Below are 17,870 nucleotides of genomic sequence, written 5' to 3' on the forward strand. Positions count from 1 at the left end.
TGATTTGTAGAAAACCTGACTGACCCATGTAAGCATTCCCACTTTCTATGATCTGCAGAAAACCTCTCACTGACCTCTAACCCATGTAAGCATTTAAGTCATTTTCTATGATCTGTAGAAAACTTCTCACTGACCCCTTGTAAGCATTCCCACTTTCCATGAACTGCAGAAAACCCCTCACTGTCCCCAGTAAGCATTTCTATGATTTGTAGAACACCTCACTAACCCATGTAAGCATTCCCACTTTCTATGATCTGCAGAAAACATCTTATTGACCACTATAATCATTCCCACTTTCTACGATCTGCAGAAAACCTCTCACTGACCCCCTGTAAGCATTCCCACTTTCTATGATCTGCAGAAAACATCTTATTGACCACTATAAGCATTCCCACTTTCTATGATCTGCAGAAAACCTCTCACTGGCCCCCTGCAAGCATTCCCACTTTTTATGATCTGCAGAAAACCTCTCACTGACCCCTGTAAGCATTCCCACTTTCTATGATTTGTAGAAAACCTCACACTAACCCCTGTAAGCATTCCCACTGTCTTTGATTTGTAGAAAACCTTACTGACCCCTGTAAGCATTCCCACTTTCTATGATTTGTAGAACACCTTTCACTAACCCCTGTAAGCATTCCCACTGATTTGTAGAAAACCTTACTGACCCATGTAAGCATTCCCACTTTCTATGATCTGTAGAAAACCTCTCACTGTCCCCAGTAAGCATTCCCACTATCTATGATCTGTAGAAAACCTCTCACTGACCCCCTGTAAGCATTCCCACTTTCTATGATCTGCAGAAAACCTCTCACTGGCCCCCTGTAAGCATTCCCACTTTTTATGATCTGCAGAAAACCTCTCATTGATCCCTGTAAGCATTCCCACTTTCTATGATTTGTAGAAAACCTCACACTAACCCATGTAAACATTCCCACTGTCTTTGATTTGTAGAAAACCTTACTGACCCCTGTAAGCATTCCCACTTTCTATGATTTGTAGAACACCTTTCACTAACCCCTGTAAGCATTCCCACTGATTTGTAGAAAACCTTACTGACCCATGTAAGCATTCCCACTTTCTATGATCTGTAGAAAACCTCTCACTGTCCCTAGTAAGCATTCCCACTATCTATGATCTGTAGAAAACCTCTCACTGACACCCTGTAAGCATTCCCACTTTCTATGAACTGCAGAAAACCCCTCACTGTCCCTAGTAAGCATTCCCACTTTCTATGATCTGCAGAAAACCTCTCACTGACCCCTGTCAGCATTCCCACTGTCTTTGATTTGTAGAAAACCTTACTGACCCATGTAAGCATTCCCACTTTCTATGATCTGTAGAAAACCTATCACTGTCCCCAGTAAGCATTCCCACTATCTATGATCTGCAGAAAACCTCTCACTGACCTCTAACCCATGTAAGAATTTAAATCATTTTCTATAATCTGCAGAAAACCTCTCACTGACCCATGTAAGCATTTAAATCACTTTCTATGATCTGTAGAAAACCTCTCACTGACCCCCTGTAAGCATTCCCACTTTCTATGAACTGCAGAAAACCCCTCACTGTCCCCAGTAAGCATTCCCACTTTCTATGATCTGCAGAAAACCTCTCACTGACCTCTAACCCATGTAAGCATTTAAATCATTTTCTATGATCTGTAGAAAACCTCTCACTGACCCCTTGTAAGCATTCCCACTTTCCATGAACTGCAGAAAACCCCTCACTGTCCCAAGTAAGCATTTCTATGATTTGTAGAGCACCTCACTAACCCATGTAAGCATTCCCACTTTCTATGATCTGCAGAAAACATCTTATTGACCACTATAAGCATTCCCACTTTCTATGATCTGCAGCAAACCTCTCACTTGCCCCTGTAAGCATTCCCACTCTTTATGATCTGCAGAAAACCTCTCACTGACCCCTGTAAGCATTCTCACTTTCTATGATTTGTAGAAAACCTCTCACTGACCCCGGTAAGCATTCACACTTTCTATGATTTGTAGAAAAACCTATCACTGACCTCCTGTAAGCATTTAAAACACTTTCTATGATCTGCAGAAACCCTATCACTGACCCCCTGTAAGCATTTAAAACACTTTCTATGATCTGCAGAAAACCTCTCACTGACCCCCTGTAAGCATTCCCACTTTCTATGATCTGCAGAAAACCTCTCACTGACCCCTGTAAGCATTCCCACTGTCTTTGATTTGTAGAAAACCTGACTGACCCATGTAAGCATTCCCACTTTCTATGATCTGTAGAAAACCTCTCACTGTCCCCAGTAAGCATTCCCACTACCTATGATCTGCAGAAAACCTCTCCCTGACCTCTAACCCATGTAAGCATTTAAATCATTTTCTATGATCTGTAGAAAACTTCTCACCGACCCTTGTAAGTATTTAAATCACTTTCTATGATCTGTAGAAAACCTCTCACTAACCCCAGTAAGCATCCCCATTTTCTATGATCTGTTGAAAACCTCTCACTGACCCCCTGTAAGCATTCCTACTTTCTATGAACTGCAGAAAACCCCTCACTGTCCCCAGTAAGCATTCCCACTTTCTATGATCTGCAGAAAACCTCTCACTGACCTCTAACCCATGTAAGCATTTAAGTCATTTTCTATGATCTGTAGAAAACCTCTCACTGACCCCTTGTAAGCATTCCCACTTTCCATGAACTGCAGAAAACCCCTCACTGTCCCCAGTAAGCATTTCTATGATTTGTAGAACACCTCACTAACCCATGTAAGCATTCCCACTTTCTATGATCTGCAGAAAACATCTTATTGACCACTATAAGCATTCCCACTTTCTATGATCTGCAGAAAACCTGTCTGACCGCCTGTAAGCATTCCCACTTTCTATGATCTGCAGAAAATTTCTCACTGGCCCCTGTAAGCATTCCCACTTTTTATGATCTGCAGAAAACCTCTCACTGACCCCTGTAAGCATTCTCACATTCTATGATTTGTAGAACACCTCACTAACCCATGTAAGCATTCCCACTTTCTATGATCTGCAGAAAACATCTTATTGACCACTATAAGCATTCCCACTTTCTATGATCTGCAGAAAACCTCTCACTGGCCCCTGTAAGCATTCCCACTATTTATGATGTGCAGAAAACCTCTCACTGACCCCTGTGAGCATTCTCACTTTCTATGATTTGTAGAAAACCTCTCACTGACCCCTGTAAGCATTCACACTTTCTATGATTTGTAGAAAACCTTTCACTAACCCCTGTAAGCATTCCCACTGATTTGTAGAAAACCTTACTGACCCATGTAAGCATTCCCACTTTCTATGATCTGTAGAAAACCTCTCACTGTCCCCAGTAAGCATTCCCACTATCCATGATCTGTAGAAAACCTCTCACTGACCCCCTGTAAGTATTCCCACTTTCTATGAACTGCAGAAAACCCCTCACTGTCCCTAGTAAGCATTCCCACTTTCTATGATCTGCAGAAAACCTCTCACTGACCCCCTGTAAGCATTCCCACTTTCTATGATCTGCAGAAAACCTCTCACTGACACCTGTAAGCATTCCCACTGTCTTTGATTTGTAGAAAACCTTACTGACCCATGTAAGCATTCCCACTTTCTATGAACTGCAGAAAACCCCTCACTGTCCCCAGTAAGCATTCCCACTTTCTATGATCTGCAAAAAACCTCTCACTGACCTCTAACCCATGTAAGCATTTAAATCATGTTTTATGATCTGTAGAAAACCTCTCACTGACCCCTTGTAAGAATTCCCACTTTCCATGAACTGCAGAAAACCCCTCACTGTCCCCAGTAAGCATTTCTATGATTTGTAGAACACCTCACTAACCCATGTAAGCATTCCCACTTTCTATGATCTGCAGAAAACATCTTATTGACCACTATAAGCATTCCCACTTTCTATGATCTGCAGAAAACCTCTCTCTGACCCCCTGTAAGCATTCCCACTTTCTATGATCTGCAGAAAATTTCTCACTGGCCCCTGTAAGCATTCCCACTTTTTATGATCTGCAGAAAACCTCTCACTGACTCCTGTAAGCATTCTCACATTCTATGATTTGTAGAACACCTCACTAACCCATGTAAGCATTCCCACTTTCTATGATCTGCAGAAAACATCTTATTGACCACTATAAGCATTCCCACTTTCTATGATCTGCAGAAAACCTCTCACTGGCCCCTGTAAGCATTCCCACTATTTATGATGTGCAGAAAACCTCTCACTGACCCCTGTAAGCATTCTCACTTTCTATGATTTGTAGAAAACCTCTCACTGACCCCTGTAAGCATTCACACTTTCTATGATTTGTAGAAAACCTTTCACTAACCCCTGTAAGCATTCCCACTGATTTGTAGAAAACCTTACTGACCCATGTAAGCATTCCCACTTTCTATGATCTGTAGAAAACCTCTCACTGTCCCCAGTAAGCATTCCCACTATCTATGATCTGTAGAAAACCTCTCACTGACCCCCTGTAAGTATTCCCACTTTCTATGAACTGCAGAAAACCCCTCACTGTCCCTAGTAAGCATTCCCACTTTCTATGATCTGCAGAAAACCTCTCACTGACCCCCTGTAAGCATTCCCACTTTCTATGATCTGCAGAAAACCTCTCACTGACCCCTGTAAGCATTCCCACTGTCTTTGATTTGTAGAAAACCTTACTGACCCATGTAAGCATTCCCACTTTCTATGATCTGTAGAAAACCTCTCACTGTCCCCAGTAAGTATTCCCACTATCTATGATCTGCAGAAAACCTCTCACTGACCTCTAACCCATGTAAGCATTTAAATCATTTTCTATGATCTGTAGAAAACCTCTCACTGACCCATGTAAGCATTTAAATCACTTTCTATGATCTGTAGAAAACCTCTCACTAACCCCAGTAAACATCCCCACTTTCTATGATCTGTTGAAAACCTCTCACTGACCCCCTGTAAGCATTCCCACTTTCTATGAACTGCAGAAAACCCCTCACTGTCCCCAGTAAGCATTCCCACTTTCTATGATCTGCAGAAAACCTCTCACTGACCTCTAACCCATGTAAGCATTTAAATCATTTTTTATGATCTGTAGAAAACCTCTCACTGACCCCTTGTAAGCATTCCCACTTTCCATGAACTGCAGAAAACCCCTCACTGTCCCCAGTAAGCATTTCTATGATTTGTAGAACACCTCACTAACCCATGTAAGCATTCCCACTTTCTATGGTCTGCAGAAAACATCTTATTGACCACTATAAGCATTCCCACTTTCTATGATCTGCTGAAAACCTCTCACTGGCCCCTGTAAGCATTCCCACTCTTTATGATCTGCAGAAAACCTCTCACTGACCCCTGTAAGCATTCTCACTTTCTATGATTTGTAGAAATCCTCTCACTGACCCCTGTAAGCATTCACACTTTCTATGATTTGTAGAAAACCTATCACTGACCTCCTGTAAGCATTAAAAACACTTTCTATGACCTGCAGAAATCCTCTCACTGACCTCTGGCCCATGTAAGCATTTAAATCATTTTCTATGATCTGTAGAAAACCTCTCACTAACCCCAGTAAACATTCCCACTTTCTATGATCTGCAGAAAACCCCTCACTGTCCCCAGTAAGCATTTCTATGATTTGTAGAACACCTCACTAACCCATGTAAGCATTCCCACTTTCTATGATCTGCAGAAAACCTCTTATTGACCACTATAAACATTCCCACTTTCTATGATCTGCAGAAAACCTCTCACTGACCCCCTGTAAGCATTCTCACTTTCTATGATCTGCAGAAAACCTCTCACTGGCCCCTGTAAGCATTCCCACTTTTTATGATCTGCAGAAAACCTCTCACTGACCCCTGTAAGCATTCTCACTTTCTATGATTTGTAGAAAACCTCTCACTGACCCCTGTAAGCATTCACACTTTCTATGATCTGCAGAAAACCTCTCACTGACCTCTAACCCATGTAAGCATTTAAATCATTTTCTATGATCTGTAGAAAATCGCTCACTGACCCATGTAAGCATTTAAATCACTTTCTATGATCTGTAGAAAACCTCTCACTAACCCCAGTGAGCATCCCCATTTTCTATGATCTGTTGAAAACCTCTCACTGACCCCCTGTAAGCATTTCCACTTTCTATGATCTGTAGAAAACCCCTCACTGTCCCCAGTAAGCATTCCCACTTTCTATGATCTGCAGAAAACCTCTCACTGACCTCTAACCCATGTAAGCATTTAAATCATTTTCTATGATCTGTAGAAAATCGCTCACTGACCCATGTAAGCATTTAAATCACTTTCTATGATCTGTAGAAAACCTCTCACTAACCCCTGTAAGCATTCCCACTGTCTTTGATTTGTAGAAAAACCCCCACTGACCCCTGTAAGCATTCCCACTTTCTATGATTTGTAGAAAACCTCTCACTGACCAATGTAAGTATTCCCACATTCTATGATCTGCAGAACATGTCTTACTGACCCCTGTAAGCATGTCAACTTTCTTTGATTAGCATTAAACTTCTCACTGACCCCTGTAAGCATTCGCACTTTATACTAATTTTAACATCACAATTCGTGTGGAGTGAGGGCGTAGTACTGACTAAATTATCTAGCTTGCGGAAGAAATGAAATATTAAGGTCGAAGCCTACTCGCATTTTGCAGATGAGTTGACCTAAAATGACTTCAATCGATGTATTCTGTACATTGTTTAGGGCCGCAACATCGATTATAAATTGTAAAAAAATTTGTACGATTTACGGCCTGTTTTGATGAAACATTCTTGTACAAACGAAAAAAGCTGTTGATGTACGGAAGATATAAGAGATATACGTTTTACGCCTTGACAATATCTCGGAATTACGTCTTTTATTTATTAAGTCCATAATTATGCAAATAAAAACAACTGATACTCACAAATAGGTAATACGCTTTAGTTTGTTGTAACGTTGTGCATTCAAACTTTAGAATAAGGACACCGATATTTGCTTACAATGGTTAGGAAAGTTGTGGTCTGAATTGAACTTGATTACAAATAATAGTAAGAAAATAGTAAAATCTGTCTTAAAAAATGGCTTCTGCACGCGATGTTTGTTTCATGGACTAATTTATCATTGTGGGTGTGTGTTATTTTAAAATTATTATTCTTGTAAATTGCATTTGTTTGAAGATGAAAAGTTATTTGGCAGTGATCTGAGAGTAATAAATTAAGAGGGTGAACATAGAATAGATTAATTTTGTTAAATAGATTATTGCTAACAATAGTGTAGTCAACTACACTGCTGCCTTTAGTTTGATGACAAGTGTACTTGCCAGTTTTATCTCCTATACATCTACCATTGAGGATAGTTAGTTCTGCGGATAAACATTACTTCGACCAATGAGTCACCGTAATGATTTTTCACTGCCAAATCTTGAGATGCCCTTTTTAGTGTTAATATTTGGGGCGGGATGACTGATTGTTAATTTTACCAAAAGAGCTTAATTTCATAATGTTTTTGGTTCTGGCGTTAAAAAGGCCCGATAGAATAACCGAATCACGTTTTGAATATCTATTAATATCATCCTCCAATACTTGAAATAAATTTGCGTCTTTCCATTTAAAAATACTTGAATACTGCGGGCTAAGATAAATGGTGCCGTAATAAATATCCTCGTCTAGATTAAAAAATCTTTGTCTAGAAGCAGCCAGAGAAAATCACCACTTCCACTCTTAACTTGTTTAATACCCTGTTTAAAAGTGTTTCTGAAATAAACAACGATTCCTTTTGAGTTAGAGCGGGCTTTTTTGTGTTCATCAGCTCGAAAATGGCAGAAATTCGGTAATTGGGTACAGGAATCTGCGTCCATTTTGGTTATAATATCAAAGTCACTAATAAGATCTCGAAAATTATTATCAATAATTTTGAGATCCAAGCTACAATGAATGTTCCAGGTAGTACAGTTTAGGGTTGTCTTTTTAGCAATAGTCGTCATATAAAAAATACATTCAAAGCAAATAATGCCTGAATTCTTGGTTAGAAAATGTGTTCTAAAAGCAAAAAGTTTGTAGTGACATTTTTCGACACCATCATCACTTTTGTTGACATGTGATGTCTCTCTCAACCGAAATTTACAAGTGATCGGCTTCATATTATTCCAAAACCAGCGATAACAATTTCATATTGTCATTATATGGATAACGTTTTGTCAGCAATAACATAATATACTGAGTTCCTCAACTGAGTTTTAAAATCACGAGAGTTTTTAAACTATAATGTTATGCCATATTTGTCGCGCGGAGATCGAAAATTCCCATTTATTGTGCAATTATTGATCGATGTTTTATGCAATTTTTTTATGTTCGAGTTCGTGTTTATAGTTACTTATACATGTTTCTCTGATTACGATCCGACGTTTAGTCGCTGAGTTATAAGCATTACAAGTTTAGAAACAAACACAAATCTTGCCAGATTGACCATTTTAAAAGTCGGACCCATTACGTAGGAGAAGTAATCTCAACGATCACGCGCTATACACGCAAAAACACGCGTTCGACCAGAAGCACGTTTCACTTGTTAGTCTTGTAGTTTGTCTTGTTCATCCAGTTTCTTAATAAACGGAGTAGTCCCTCATTTTGACTGACTTCGCACACTAAGATTGTCTTGCTGTGTGTTAATAAGGGAAAAGACATGTGTTGGACTTTATCCGTCCACAACAATATTATCAATTCGTTTTGCTGTACAATGTCGATATAAACACGTACATTACGCACTCCCGTGAGTTTTGGAACCATTCTTCGATTGTACCATACTATGCATAGGTGGAAGTCGGAGATATCTCTCAACAATCATGTAATTGACATTTTATCAAGCACTAATGTCATGTCACTATAAGAAGACAGTCACGTGTTACCCGTCAATGATGTAAATCGCCACATGCGACTTCATTTCTGTCATTTCACCAAGTGTGCGTATACATGTACTAAGGCAATGTTTTCAGATAAAACTACCAATTCCCACAAAGGAGGATATTAATATTAATCTATTAATCTGTCTACCGTGATAAGGTTACACGCTAAAATCCAACGATAATCTGGTAAATATTTTTGTAATAGCTGCTTCCCAACGACACAGTTATGTCAAAGCAATTAGTAGTAAACTAATAGGTCAAATGACCATGAGCGAGTTTTTCATTGGCTCGGACGCTAGGTCAGTCGGATCAATATGATAACGTGTTGTTGACGAGGAGCTATGGTTTGATATGTGATATGATGACATGCCGAACGTGATGATCTGTTATATAAGCCTTGATATTAATATACATATACAATCAGACTAGCATTACAAAGATGATATAATATTCGGACGCATGAGTGGTTCGATACATATAGAATTTAGGGTTTGTATGAGGGCGCTATTTCAAACATCTTCGGTTGTGTATATATATATATATTCATATACTTGGTTTCAAATTCACGGATGTTCTAGTGAAACCTCAAAATTGACTGTAATTTGACAGGTTCTTGCTTGTAATGTGGATTTGATTTTAAACAGTATATCAACAATATAACTATGTGTCAGCAATAGCACTTGCAATTTGCACATACAAAAAAGTCAGGAGAGATAACAGTGACATTCAATGTCCGGAATGTCGCCTGCCCCCCCAAAAAATATTTAATTTTAATTTAAATACAACTATATCTATGTTGTTGGGCAGCAGTTTGACCAATATAGAGCTCCGGTTGTTATTTGAAAGTACACCGTATGTTCCGCCGGGGTCACACCACTGACTAGATGGGGACAAACGTTCGAGTTTGCTGTGTGATGGTTGACACCGGGGTAGACAAAATTACGTATTTCAGTTGTCATGGTTTCAAAATAGAGGGGATTATAATCGCCCCCCCCCCATTAACCCTGCGTATTGATACATATTATAATTGCAGTGTGAAGTACACACACTTAAAACTATACAAACCGGTTAACATCATAGCGATTATTTATAATTACTCTCTTCAACTGACAGGATATAGGCGATGTCGATGCTCGTCTCTAATTGTTATGATGACGTCATTTACCACCACCGAGAATGGATGATTTATACTGCTAAAATATTTACAATCCTCGCCTTCGCCTTATTTAATCTGTTGCACTAGCCTAGATATTTCGATCATGAATATGAACAAATGCTGACAGTACACATTGTCTTCTATTAATGAAGTAATGTCATTGAGAATTGACACTGAACAAACGAGGAGGAAATAAATGACTTCTTATATTGTAGTTCGTCTACAAACTAGTTTTTTATTAGTTTCTTTCCAACGGGTTATGTACCAGAGACAATGGAACACAATAATATCTGATGTCACTTTATTCACATGTTTATTGATGTACATTATAATACATAATTAATATATTAAAAAGTGTTGTTTTATATTTACAAACTTATTATTCACTGTTATGTATTTACATTTAAGGTAAAAGCCTACCCATGAACAAAAAATCAGAATTTATTAATTTTCCAATAATTTAAAATTGAGTTCCTGTAACACCTATGTTTTGGGCTGATATTAAGCCATTTCTATAATTTCAATATTCTGGGTTTTAAAATGTGACAACAAATGTAATTGTTCTCTAACACGGTGTTAATGGAGTTCTTCTAATACCATGACTAGCAATTTTTGAAAAAGAAATAATAGATAAATTTTTCAAAATACGATACTGTAACACACAGAAGAGTGTTACAGAATTATACTTCATAGTTGTGTGTAATGAACAAGTGAACATTGTCACGTTATTCGTGGCTAACTTTCTCATAAATAAATTATGAGTAGGCTTCGACCTTAATATTTCATTTCTTCCGCAAGCTAGATAATTTAGTCAGTACTACGCCCTCACTCCACACGAATTGTGATGTTAAAATTAGTATAAACGGCAACACATTCTGCACTCTGCTTGTTAAACGGTTATCATGAGTCGTGATCACACAGAACAAAGGAAAAAGGTCAACTTACTATCTATATATAAAAAGAGGACTTGGATTTCTTAAAGTCATATGATGAATTATTTGAATTGTTCATATATAGGAAATATTGATGTAGCGCCATCACCCCAAGTTAGTGTGAAAGCAATAATCTGTAGTGTAGTGGTGTTGAATTTCATGTAAATAAACAATGTATTTTACACGCGTTCTATACGTCACTATGAGTCCCATATCGAACAGGACGCGGCATGACGACTGCCGTTCTTTCAGTCAATCTGGGTCGTACAGTTTGAATACATGGTATACGCTCCATCCGCACAGTGAATAGATAGATTATTGTTACCATGGTAACAGCGCGTAGATCCCTCTATATTGATGTTAAAGTTTGTGCAGGTGATAGTTGCCATAGGATGCAGAATGTCGCAGTTCTCCGTGACGTAATTGTGACACTCATTGCCTCTTCCAATTGCACCGTAGATGGCGGCATAGCTTCCCGTAGTTGTCTTGCAAGCCGTGTAGTTTTTTTCACATGTCACGTGTCGGTTATATGCATCTGTAAGCCAACGAGATGGAGTGATGTAAGTACACGGGACATATTGATGGGATTGTTGCACATTCCAGATTGATAAAGGGGTTGCGTATTTGATATATGATCTTGGAAAAAAAATATCCACATATACCTGACCTGAAGAAAATTGTTGTATTAGAATTGTAAACCTAAAAAACTCATGTTTATATTTAGGGTGACAACGACACGAAACAGGTTCCCTTGGTGGGCCAAAGAGTTTGTTTGACGATGAACGTACAGATTGTTGTGTCAATGGTCTGACTGGAAGTTTATATGCGTAGGACTGGTTATTTTTGAATTACACCTAACCTAGTACAAGTAATTAGTCTGAGACCCACATATACTCGCGTAATGCATTTTAATAGAATTGAATCGTGTTTGTTTTAATCAGACGGAAACATGTGTTTGGAAATAAAAACTGAGCATTCATTTGAATCAAAGTCGGTATTCCGGCTTCTGTGTATGAGCCGATAGCTATGTATATATAAAGTATAAAGGATATACTATGCATGTAGTAGGATAGTGTCAGGCTGTTGGCGAACATTGGACGGGGACTTGAGACAAACTCGGGGGTGTATGGCTGCACGATTGGTAGGTGAATAATGCCACTACACCGTGACGAAACCTATTAATGTGGAGGGACGCTTGGAGGCTGTATTGTTCCCGAACAAACATACAACGATCATAACTACGTTATATCACAGTCACTCTCCTAGTAGAGTGACTGTGGTTATATGAATGATATGTACGTACCGCTGAGTTGACTGTTCAGATGAACACCGAATACAACCCCGACAATCAAACTACCAATCATAAGCCCAACCAGGAACAGAATAAATGAAATGCATTGCCATTTCTCTTCTAAGTCTGCTACGTCATCAGAAAAACCACCAGAACGTGCTGGACCAAGTGTTGATGAACTGCTGTTTATTTCGGCTTTCTGCATTTAATAGATACAATGGCAAGGATACAGATCAATTTTTGCTGACAAAGTTAGTTATTCCGTGACATTTGTCATTTTGGGGTCAGCTGTTGGTTGCATAGGTTCGTTGTCATTCAATTGACATTCATCAGTCATAGACACGAATTCTGACGTAGAAATCGTACGCTGAAGAGTAAAGACATCACAACACTATAAAATCGAATGTTTAAGACGAATCTATTATTAATACATGTATATGCAATGTGGACGATCGCTTACCTGCTTTTTAATAAGCCACGTGTTTTCGCGATCGAGCGAACTCATAACTGATGCTCGGGAACAGTCAGGCTTGTTGCAGTGTAGTTAAGAGTCAACAAACACAAGGACAACACACCTATAGTTGCATATGCTAATACATTTTTTTAAAATTTGTGCCATATGTCGATGTATTAATTTTAATGTGAATATATAATGCTGTCACAATTAACGCCATTAATTTGTATAAATTCACATTTCCGTCGATAAAACACACCTGTGTTTGCATTGTAATCTGGTACAAAGTATGATATATGATGGTAGACAGATATTCTAGTTGTCACCGGGTCATTGTACAAACCATATTATTTGACAATTGCTAATTCCCAGCAAGCTCATGATAGATTTTTTAGTTACCCGTGTCCCGTGACGTAAAATTGACATTGGTCAGAAAGGTATGCACCCCAATGAACTCGAGTCGATGCTATGTTAATTTTTCAAAATTGCGTTTCTGTACTTATATCTTGCCTGAAAAAAAAATTATTTGTAATTACTTACCATGCGGTAAATAACCAGCTACCTTATAGCTCTTATATCATGAAAGAATAATAACGCCATTTCTCGGGTAAAACTAATGAAGTCAGTAACCCCTTTTCATGACAATTTTCAACATCTTCTTGTCGGCCATTTTGAATTTTAAATGGACAAATAATAGAATATACATCAGTATTTATAAACAGCCACGCGTGATAGCAAAGTTGTTTGAATGGGACAATCCCTTAAATATGAGTGGACCATCATGATATAATTGTTTAGTTTGGTGAACAGGGGCACTTGATTCTGGCAGTGTAAAATATAGATAACGTTTTCTGTTCGGGGGGTCATTTTGAAATCATAGACAGTATCATATTGTAACGCTATTTTGTATAGTTTGGGGAACGCTTTATCGTTTTTTAAATGTTTTAACTCGTTTGTATAACATGCACATATATAATATAATACTTTCTAAAGTTTATGTTCAGTGAAATAAAACAATAGAACGTATGTGGGAAATTAGTGACAATTATGCAAATTGGTATATTTTGGGTTATAAAATAGAGAATTTACCACATTGCCCATCAATCTAGAACACTTCGACAAAGACTTTCCGTTTTCGACATTGTGAAATTCTTTCGTTTTATTTAAATTTATTAAAATTATTGTTCATACATGAGTTTTTAAATACATATTTTGTAATTTCATTAAGCTGCTTTTAGTCATAATTCAAGCAATATTCACTTGTAATCGGTAATTATGAAAATTATCATTGGTGTGCTTATTATTCAATACATTTTGTTATGAAATATTTTGAATTCACTTGTCAAAGTCAGATGTTTTCGCCCCCCCCCAAAAAAAACAACAAAAAACAAAAGAATTTCCCAATATTGTAAACGCAAAGTCTTCATCGTAGTGTTCTAGCATTGGATATACGATGTCGTTCTTAGTATTTGATTGCAATGTTTGGGTGTAGTATTATTGTCGATCGGCGCCATAACCACTACGTCCCTAAATTGTCATTTTTGTTTGGCCTAGGCAAGGTAAGTCACAACTGCGGTAAATGAAAACTGCCCCACCGAGGCCGTGGCTTCGCAAAATAAAAAAAAAGAATTTTTTTTAGACATTCTGCTTGAGTTTGTGCCCAAAGTTACTTTTTTGTTTTGAGTCGGGGACTGTGCTTCCATTAGGTCGGCACTAAGTATTATAACAAAATTCCGAATGACAAAATATTTCAACACTTAGGTCATCAAACGTTCAATGTCCAAGTCTCTGAAACATTCAACTTTCAAATCCGTCAATCGTTTAAAATGAACAAGCAAGTTCATGAGGTAATTTTCTGAAGTTCGTCCGATGTACGTATTATCAGTCCTGATAGACAGCCGTTCATCTTACCGACTTGTCTGTATGTCTGCACGTAACAACGTTTCTGTGATTTTTTTTTACCTGGGCTGACATTGTTCAACCCCGATTGGCTGGTCACATCTGCACTCTAGTTCGATAGAAAAATTGCCAAAATTGCCATGGTAACGGCGAACAACTTAAAAATGAATGTTTGCGTCCCAATCGCAGATCAGCCTACCGGCTTGTTTCTGGTGCGAAATTTTGACAATCAGTTTTAGTATCAGATGTGAGATTGGCTTCGACGGGATAAGTTTGTTTATAAATAAGACAAACTTAAGGTAGCGAGACTATTATTTGTGTTGAAAATTACGATTTTCACATTTATTTATTAATTGATGAAATGCACCATAAACTTTCATATGATAAAGTCAATATAACATAGTATGTCATGTAAGTTGGTTAAAATGTAGATTTTCTGAAGGGAAGCAAGGCAGCCTCAGTAGTGTTTTCCAAAATCAACAACACAGGTTTAATCTGTGTGCCTATAAGTTTCAAAGATAAACTCAAGACAAAGCAATGTTAGGATGTGTTATCAGTAGCTATCTGACACACAATGAGTGTTTCCAAACATTTGAGTGGTTTGTCTCCGCCCCTGTTTGTTTCACAGATTAGTCATTTGCATATGAATGTGTCAGACACAAGGTCACACAGCCACTGAAAAAAATCATTGATTTTGGTGTTTTCATATGCCGAATTTATCCAATTATAGCTATCCCATTCCTTTATTTTTTTGGTTTCCAATAGCCTTACACATTTGGATGTCCCTACACATGGTAAAGCAGACCTTGATGGGAAAACAAATTGATTGTGCCGATAAACAAGCTTGTAAATCTTTGCTGTTACTTCATGGACGTTTTCTAAGAGTTTATGTTTTTCAAAATACAAGGTCTTTAACAAAAAATAACGTATACTTATTGTCGTCGGATTAACACCAAATTTCCACAGCTTTAAGGTGACAATGAGAGGAACTTGAATGTGTCCAGACAAACTATTTCATCGATTATTTACCAACGAGATGTGGTTTGAGTTGGGGGCAATGCGACTAAAACAGTAATTGAAATTCAGGACACTATTTTTTAAAACGCGTTGCTTGAATAAAACTAACCAGACACATTCAATTTACCAGACTATTGAACAACTCGGAAAAGTGAAAAAAATACTTCTTATCGCCAGCATAAATGCGTAATTTTTTTTTTAACAGAAAAAGTAATTTTTCACCTTTGATTGAGTAACGCGTCGTAGAATGCAGATACGGGCATGCAAAATACACTTGTGAAAAGCTTGAAGTCTGGCGATTCTAAAAATATATACTTTCCCGGGTCTATTTGTAGTCATTTAGTCACAATTAGAAGATGAAAACAAGTATGCAAATAATAGTCCCGCTACCTTAACTGGGGTCAAGACAATCAGATATAATTGTGTATATACTCTTGTTGTTTGCTTTAATTTATTTAATTATCCATAAACTGCTTCATTTCAGCGATCTAGTTGGTCTGGAATCCAGCTATTTCAGTACGTTACCATGAGAACTCGAATACGCAGACTGACCCATACGTAAGGCCCGACCACAGCCCCCCCCCCCCGACCGTGACTGATTCACTAGTATATTATTCACCGTGACGATAATAGACGGCTTCTTGTCTACGATTTACTATGACTGATTCGTAATTCTGTGAATCCCGTTGAATCTCAATAGCTAAAACAATAGGTTAAATGCAAGTGACCAGAGTTCCGGTTGATTGCTATTAACTCCACGAAAAAGTTCAGACGATAATATGATATTTTATTACGTAAAGTTATAGGCCTCAGGACTTCATGATATTATTAAATTCAAAATATTAAATCACAGTGCACATTAGCGAAAATAAAAGACAATCAAATAGAGAATAGAAAATAATTACTGGTAAATTTAGTTTATAATAAGTTCAGATCTTAAAGCGCGGTAGTCGTCGCGCTGCGCATGTTCGACATTTGTGTTGATAAACATTGATTTCCCCACAATCCAATGCGCTCTTCAAATGGAAATCACAAGTATGAGGTTTGACCTGATTACCGCCGGTGACTCCTTCGATACCTTCCAATCACATGAAAATTACCTAATTAAAGCTTGGAAACGTCTCAGTTCGTACTCGATGATCTGCGCAACAATCAAAGTCGTCATCTTTGTTTATATGAGACCCATACATCTCGCACATGCGCAGCGCGACGACTACCGTGCTTTAAATATATATTTATACATATATAAACACAGTTTAACTAGAGAGCATAACGGACTCGTTCCTACGAGTATTTGCCTTGAATATATACTTGGCAAAGTTTATCAGTACTATTATTGAATTAGATTTTATTTACCTTTCTTAAATATGTATAAACTCAGATATATCTAGAAAGATGTGCACGCGCTTTTAATACACCGTTCCTATATATCTCGCCCTCTAGTGACAAGACACTCATCTAACGCAAGTGCGTGTAAGAGACGATGTTCATAGCGTTATTATTCATTTTGATCAGTGGTCGTTGTCAATATAAACACTTTTTCTCAAAGACGCTCTACCTTTCAAAAGCAGAACGATTATGCATCCGAACAAAGTTATCTGTTTGAACGACATTGCTTTCGTCTACCTACGTCATATTGACGTCATAAGAACGTGTCGTCACCAGAGAGCGCGCCCGTTAATCGTGTATTCTAAGCGCATGCGTAGTAACGTAATTCAATAACCAATGTGGCGTGTGATGCAATAAGACCCGTGTTATACTCCGTTAGTACCTTCCATAGTTATACTTGCACACAGTCTCATGTTTATTTTTAGTGTTTTTTCAATAAAATAAAATGTCATGGGAGTGTGCAATTATACACTCCCATATTATATTTTATTGAAAAAAAAACACCAAAAAATAAACAAGAGACTGTATGCAAGTCTAGACCCGTTTCAGCTTACAACAAATCATTATAATCTAGATTGAATATAAAACATACATGGTTACATTTATAAAAAATGGTTCTTTCAGTGAATACATTATATACATGATAGAAATAACAAGTGTATATTAGTTCAACTAGTGTCACTACGCGTAACTAGGGCGAGTCAAATATATTATAACACAGACGTTGGAGATGATTTGATGAATGATGAATTGATATATGAACTCTAAGTTATCTACATATACTAAATGTTTTTTTATGTGCTAAATTATATATATATTGTGCTCATCGTACCTGGCACTCAC

General features: G+C 37.8%; 1 protein-coding gene across 1 annotated transcript; it reads right to left on the minus strand.

Moving 5' to 3' along the window:
• Window positions 1-10,329: 10,329 nt before the first annotated feature.
• Window positions 10,330-12,797, minus strand: LOC144362803 (uncharacterized). The gene is made up of 3 exons (XM_078013856.2): window positions 12,729-12,797; window positions 12,281-12,467; window positions 10,330-11,512 (listed from the first exon to the last, which is right to left on the minus strand). The coding sequence occupies exons 1-3, from the start codon at window positions 12,771-12,773 to the stop codon at window positions 11,226-11,228; spliced, it is 519 nt and encodes a 172-aa protein (XP_077869982.2). The 5' UTR covers window positions 12,774-12,797; the 3' UTR covers window positions 10,330-11,225.
• Window positions 12,798-17,870: the final 5,073 nt, after the last annotated feature.

Source organism: Saccoglossus kowalevskii, chromosome 9 (genome assembly GCF_978046115.1).
Source record: "Saccoglossus kowalevskii chromosome 9, keSacKowa6.1, whole genome shotgun sequence".
Taxonomy (NCBI): Eukaryota; Metazoa; Hemichordata; class Enteropneusta; family Harrimaniidae; genus Saccoglossus; species Saccoglossus kowalevskii.

Bases quoted from the DNA above. Each gene is read 5' to 3' on its own strand.
- LOC144362803 (XM_078013856.2), bottom strand. From the start codon at position 12,773: ATGAGTTCGCTCGATCGCGAAAACACGTGGCTTATTAAAAAGCAG. The intron at 12,468-12,728 runs GTAAGCGATCGT...TATTAAATGCAG, and splicing joins CGTGGCTTATTAAAAAGCAG to AAAGCCGAAATAAACAGCAG. The intron at 11,513-12,280 runs GTACGTACATAT...GTTGGCTTACAG, and splicing joins TCTGAACAGTCAACTCAGCG to ATGCATATAACCGACACGTG.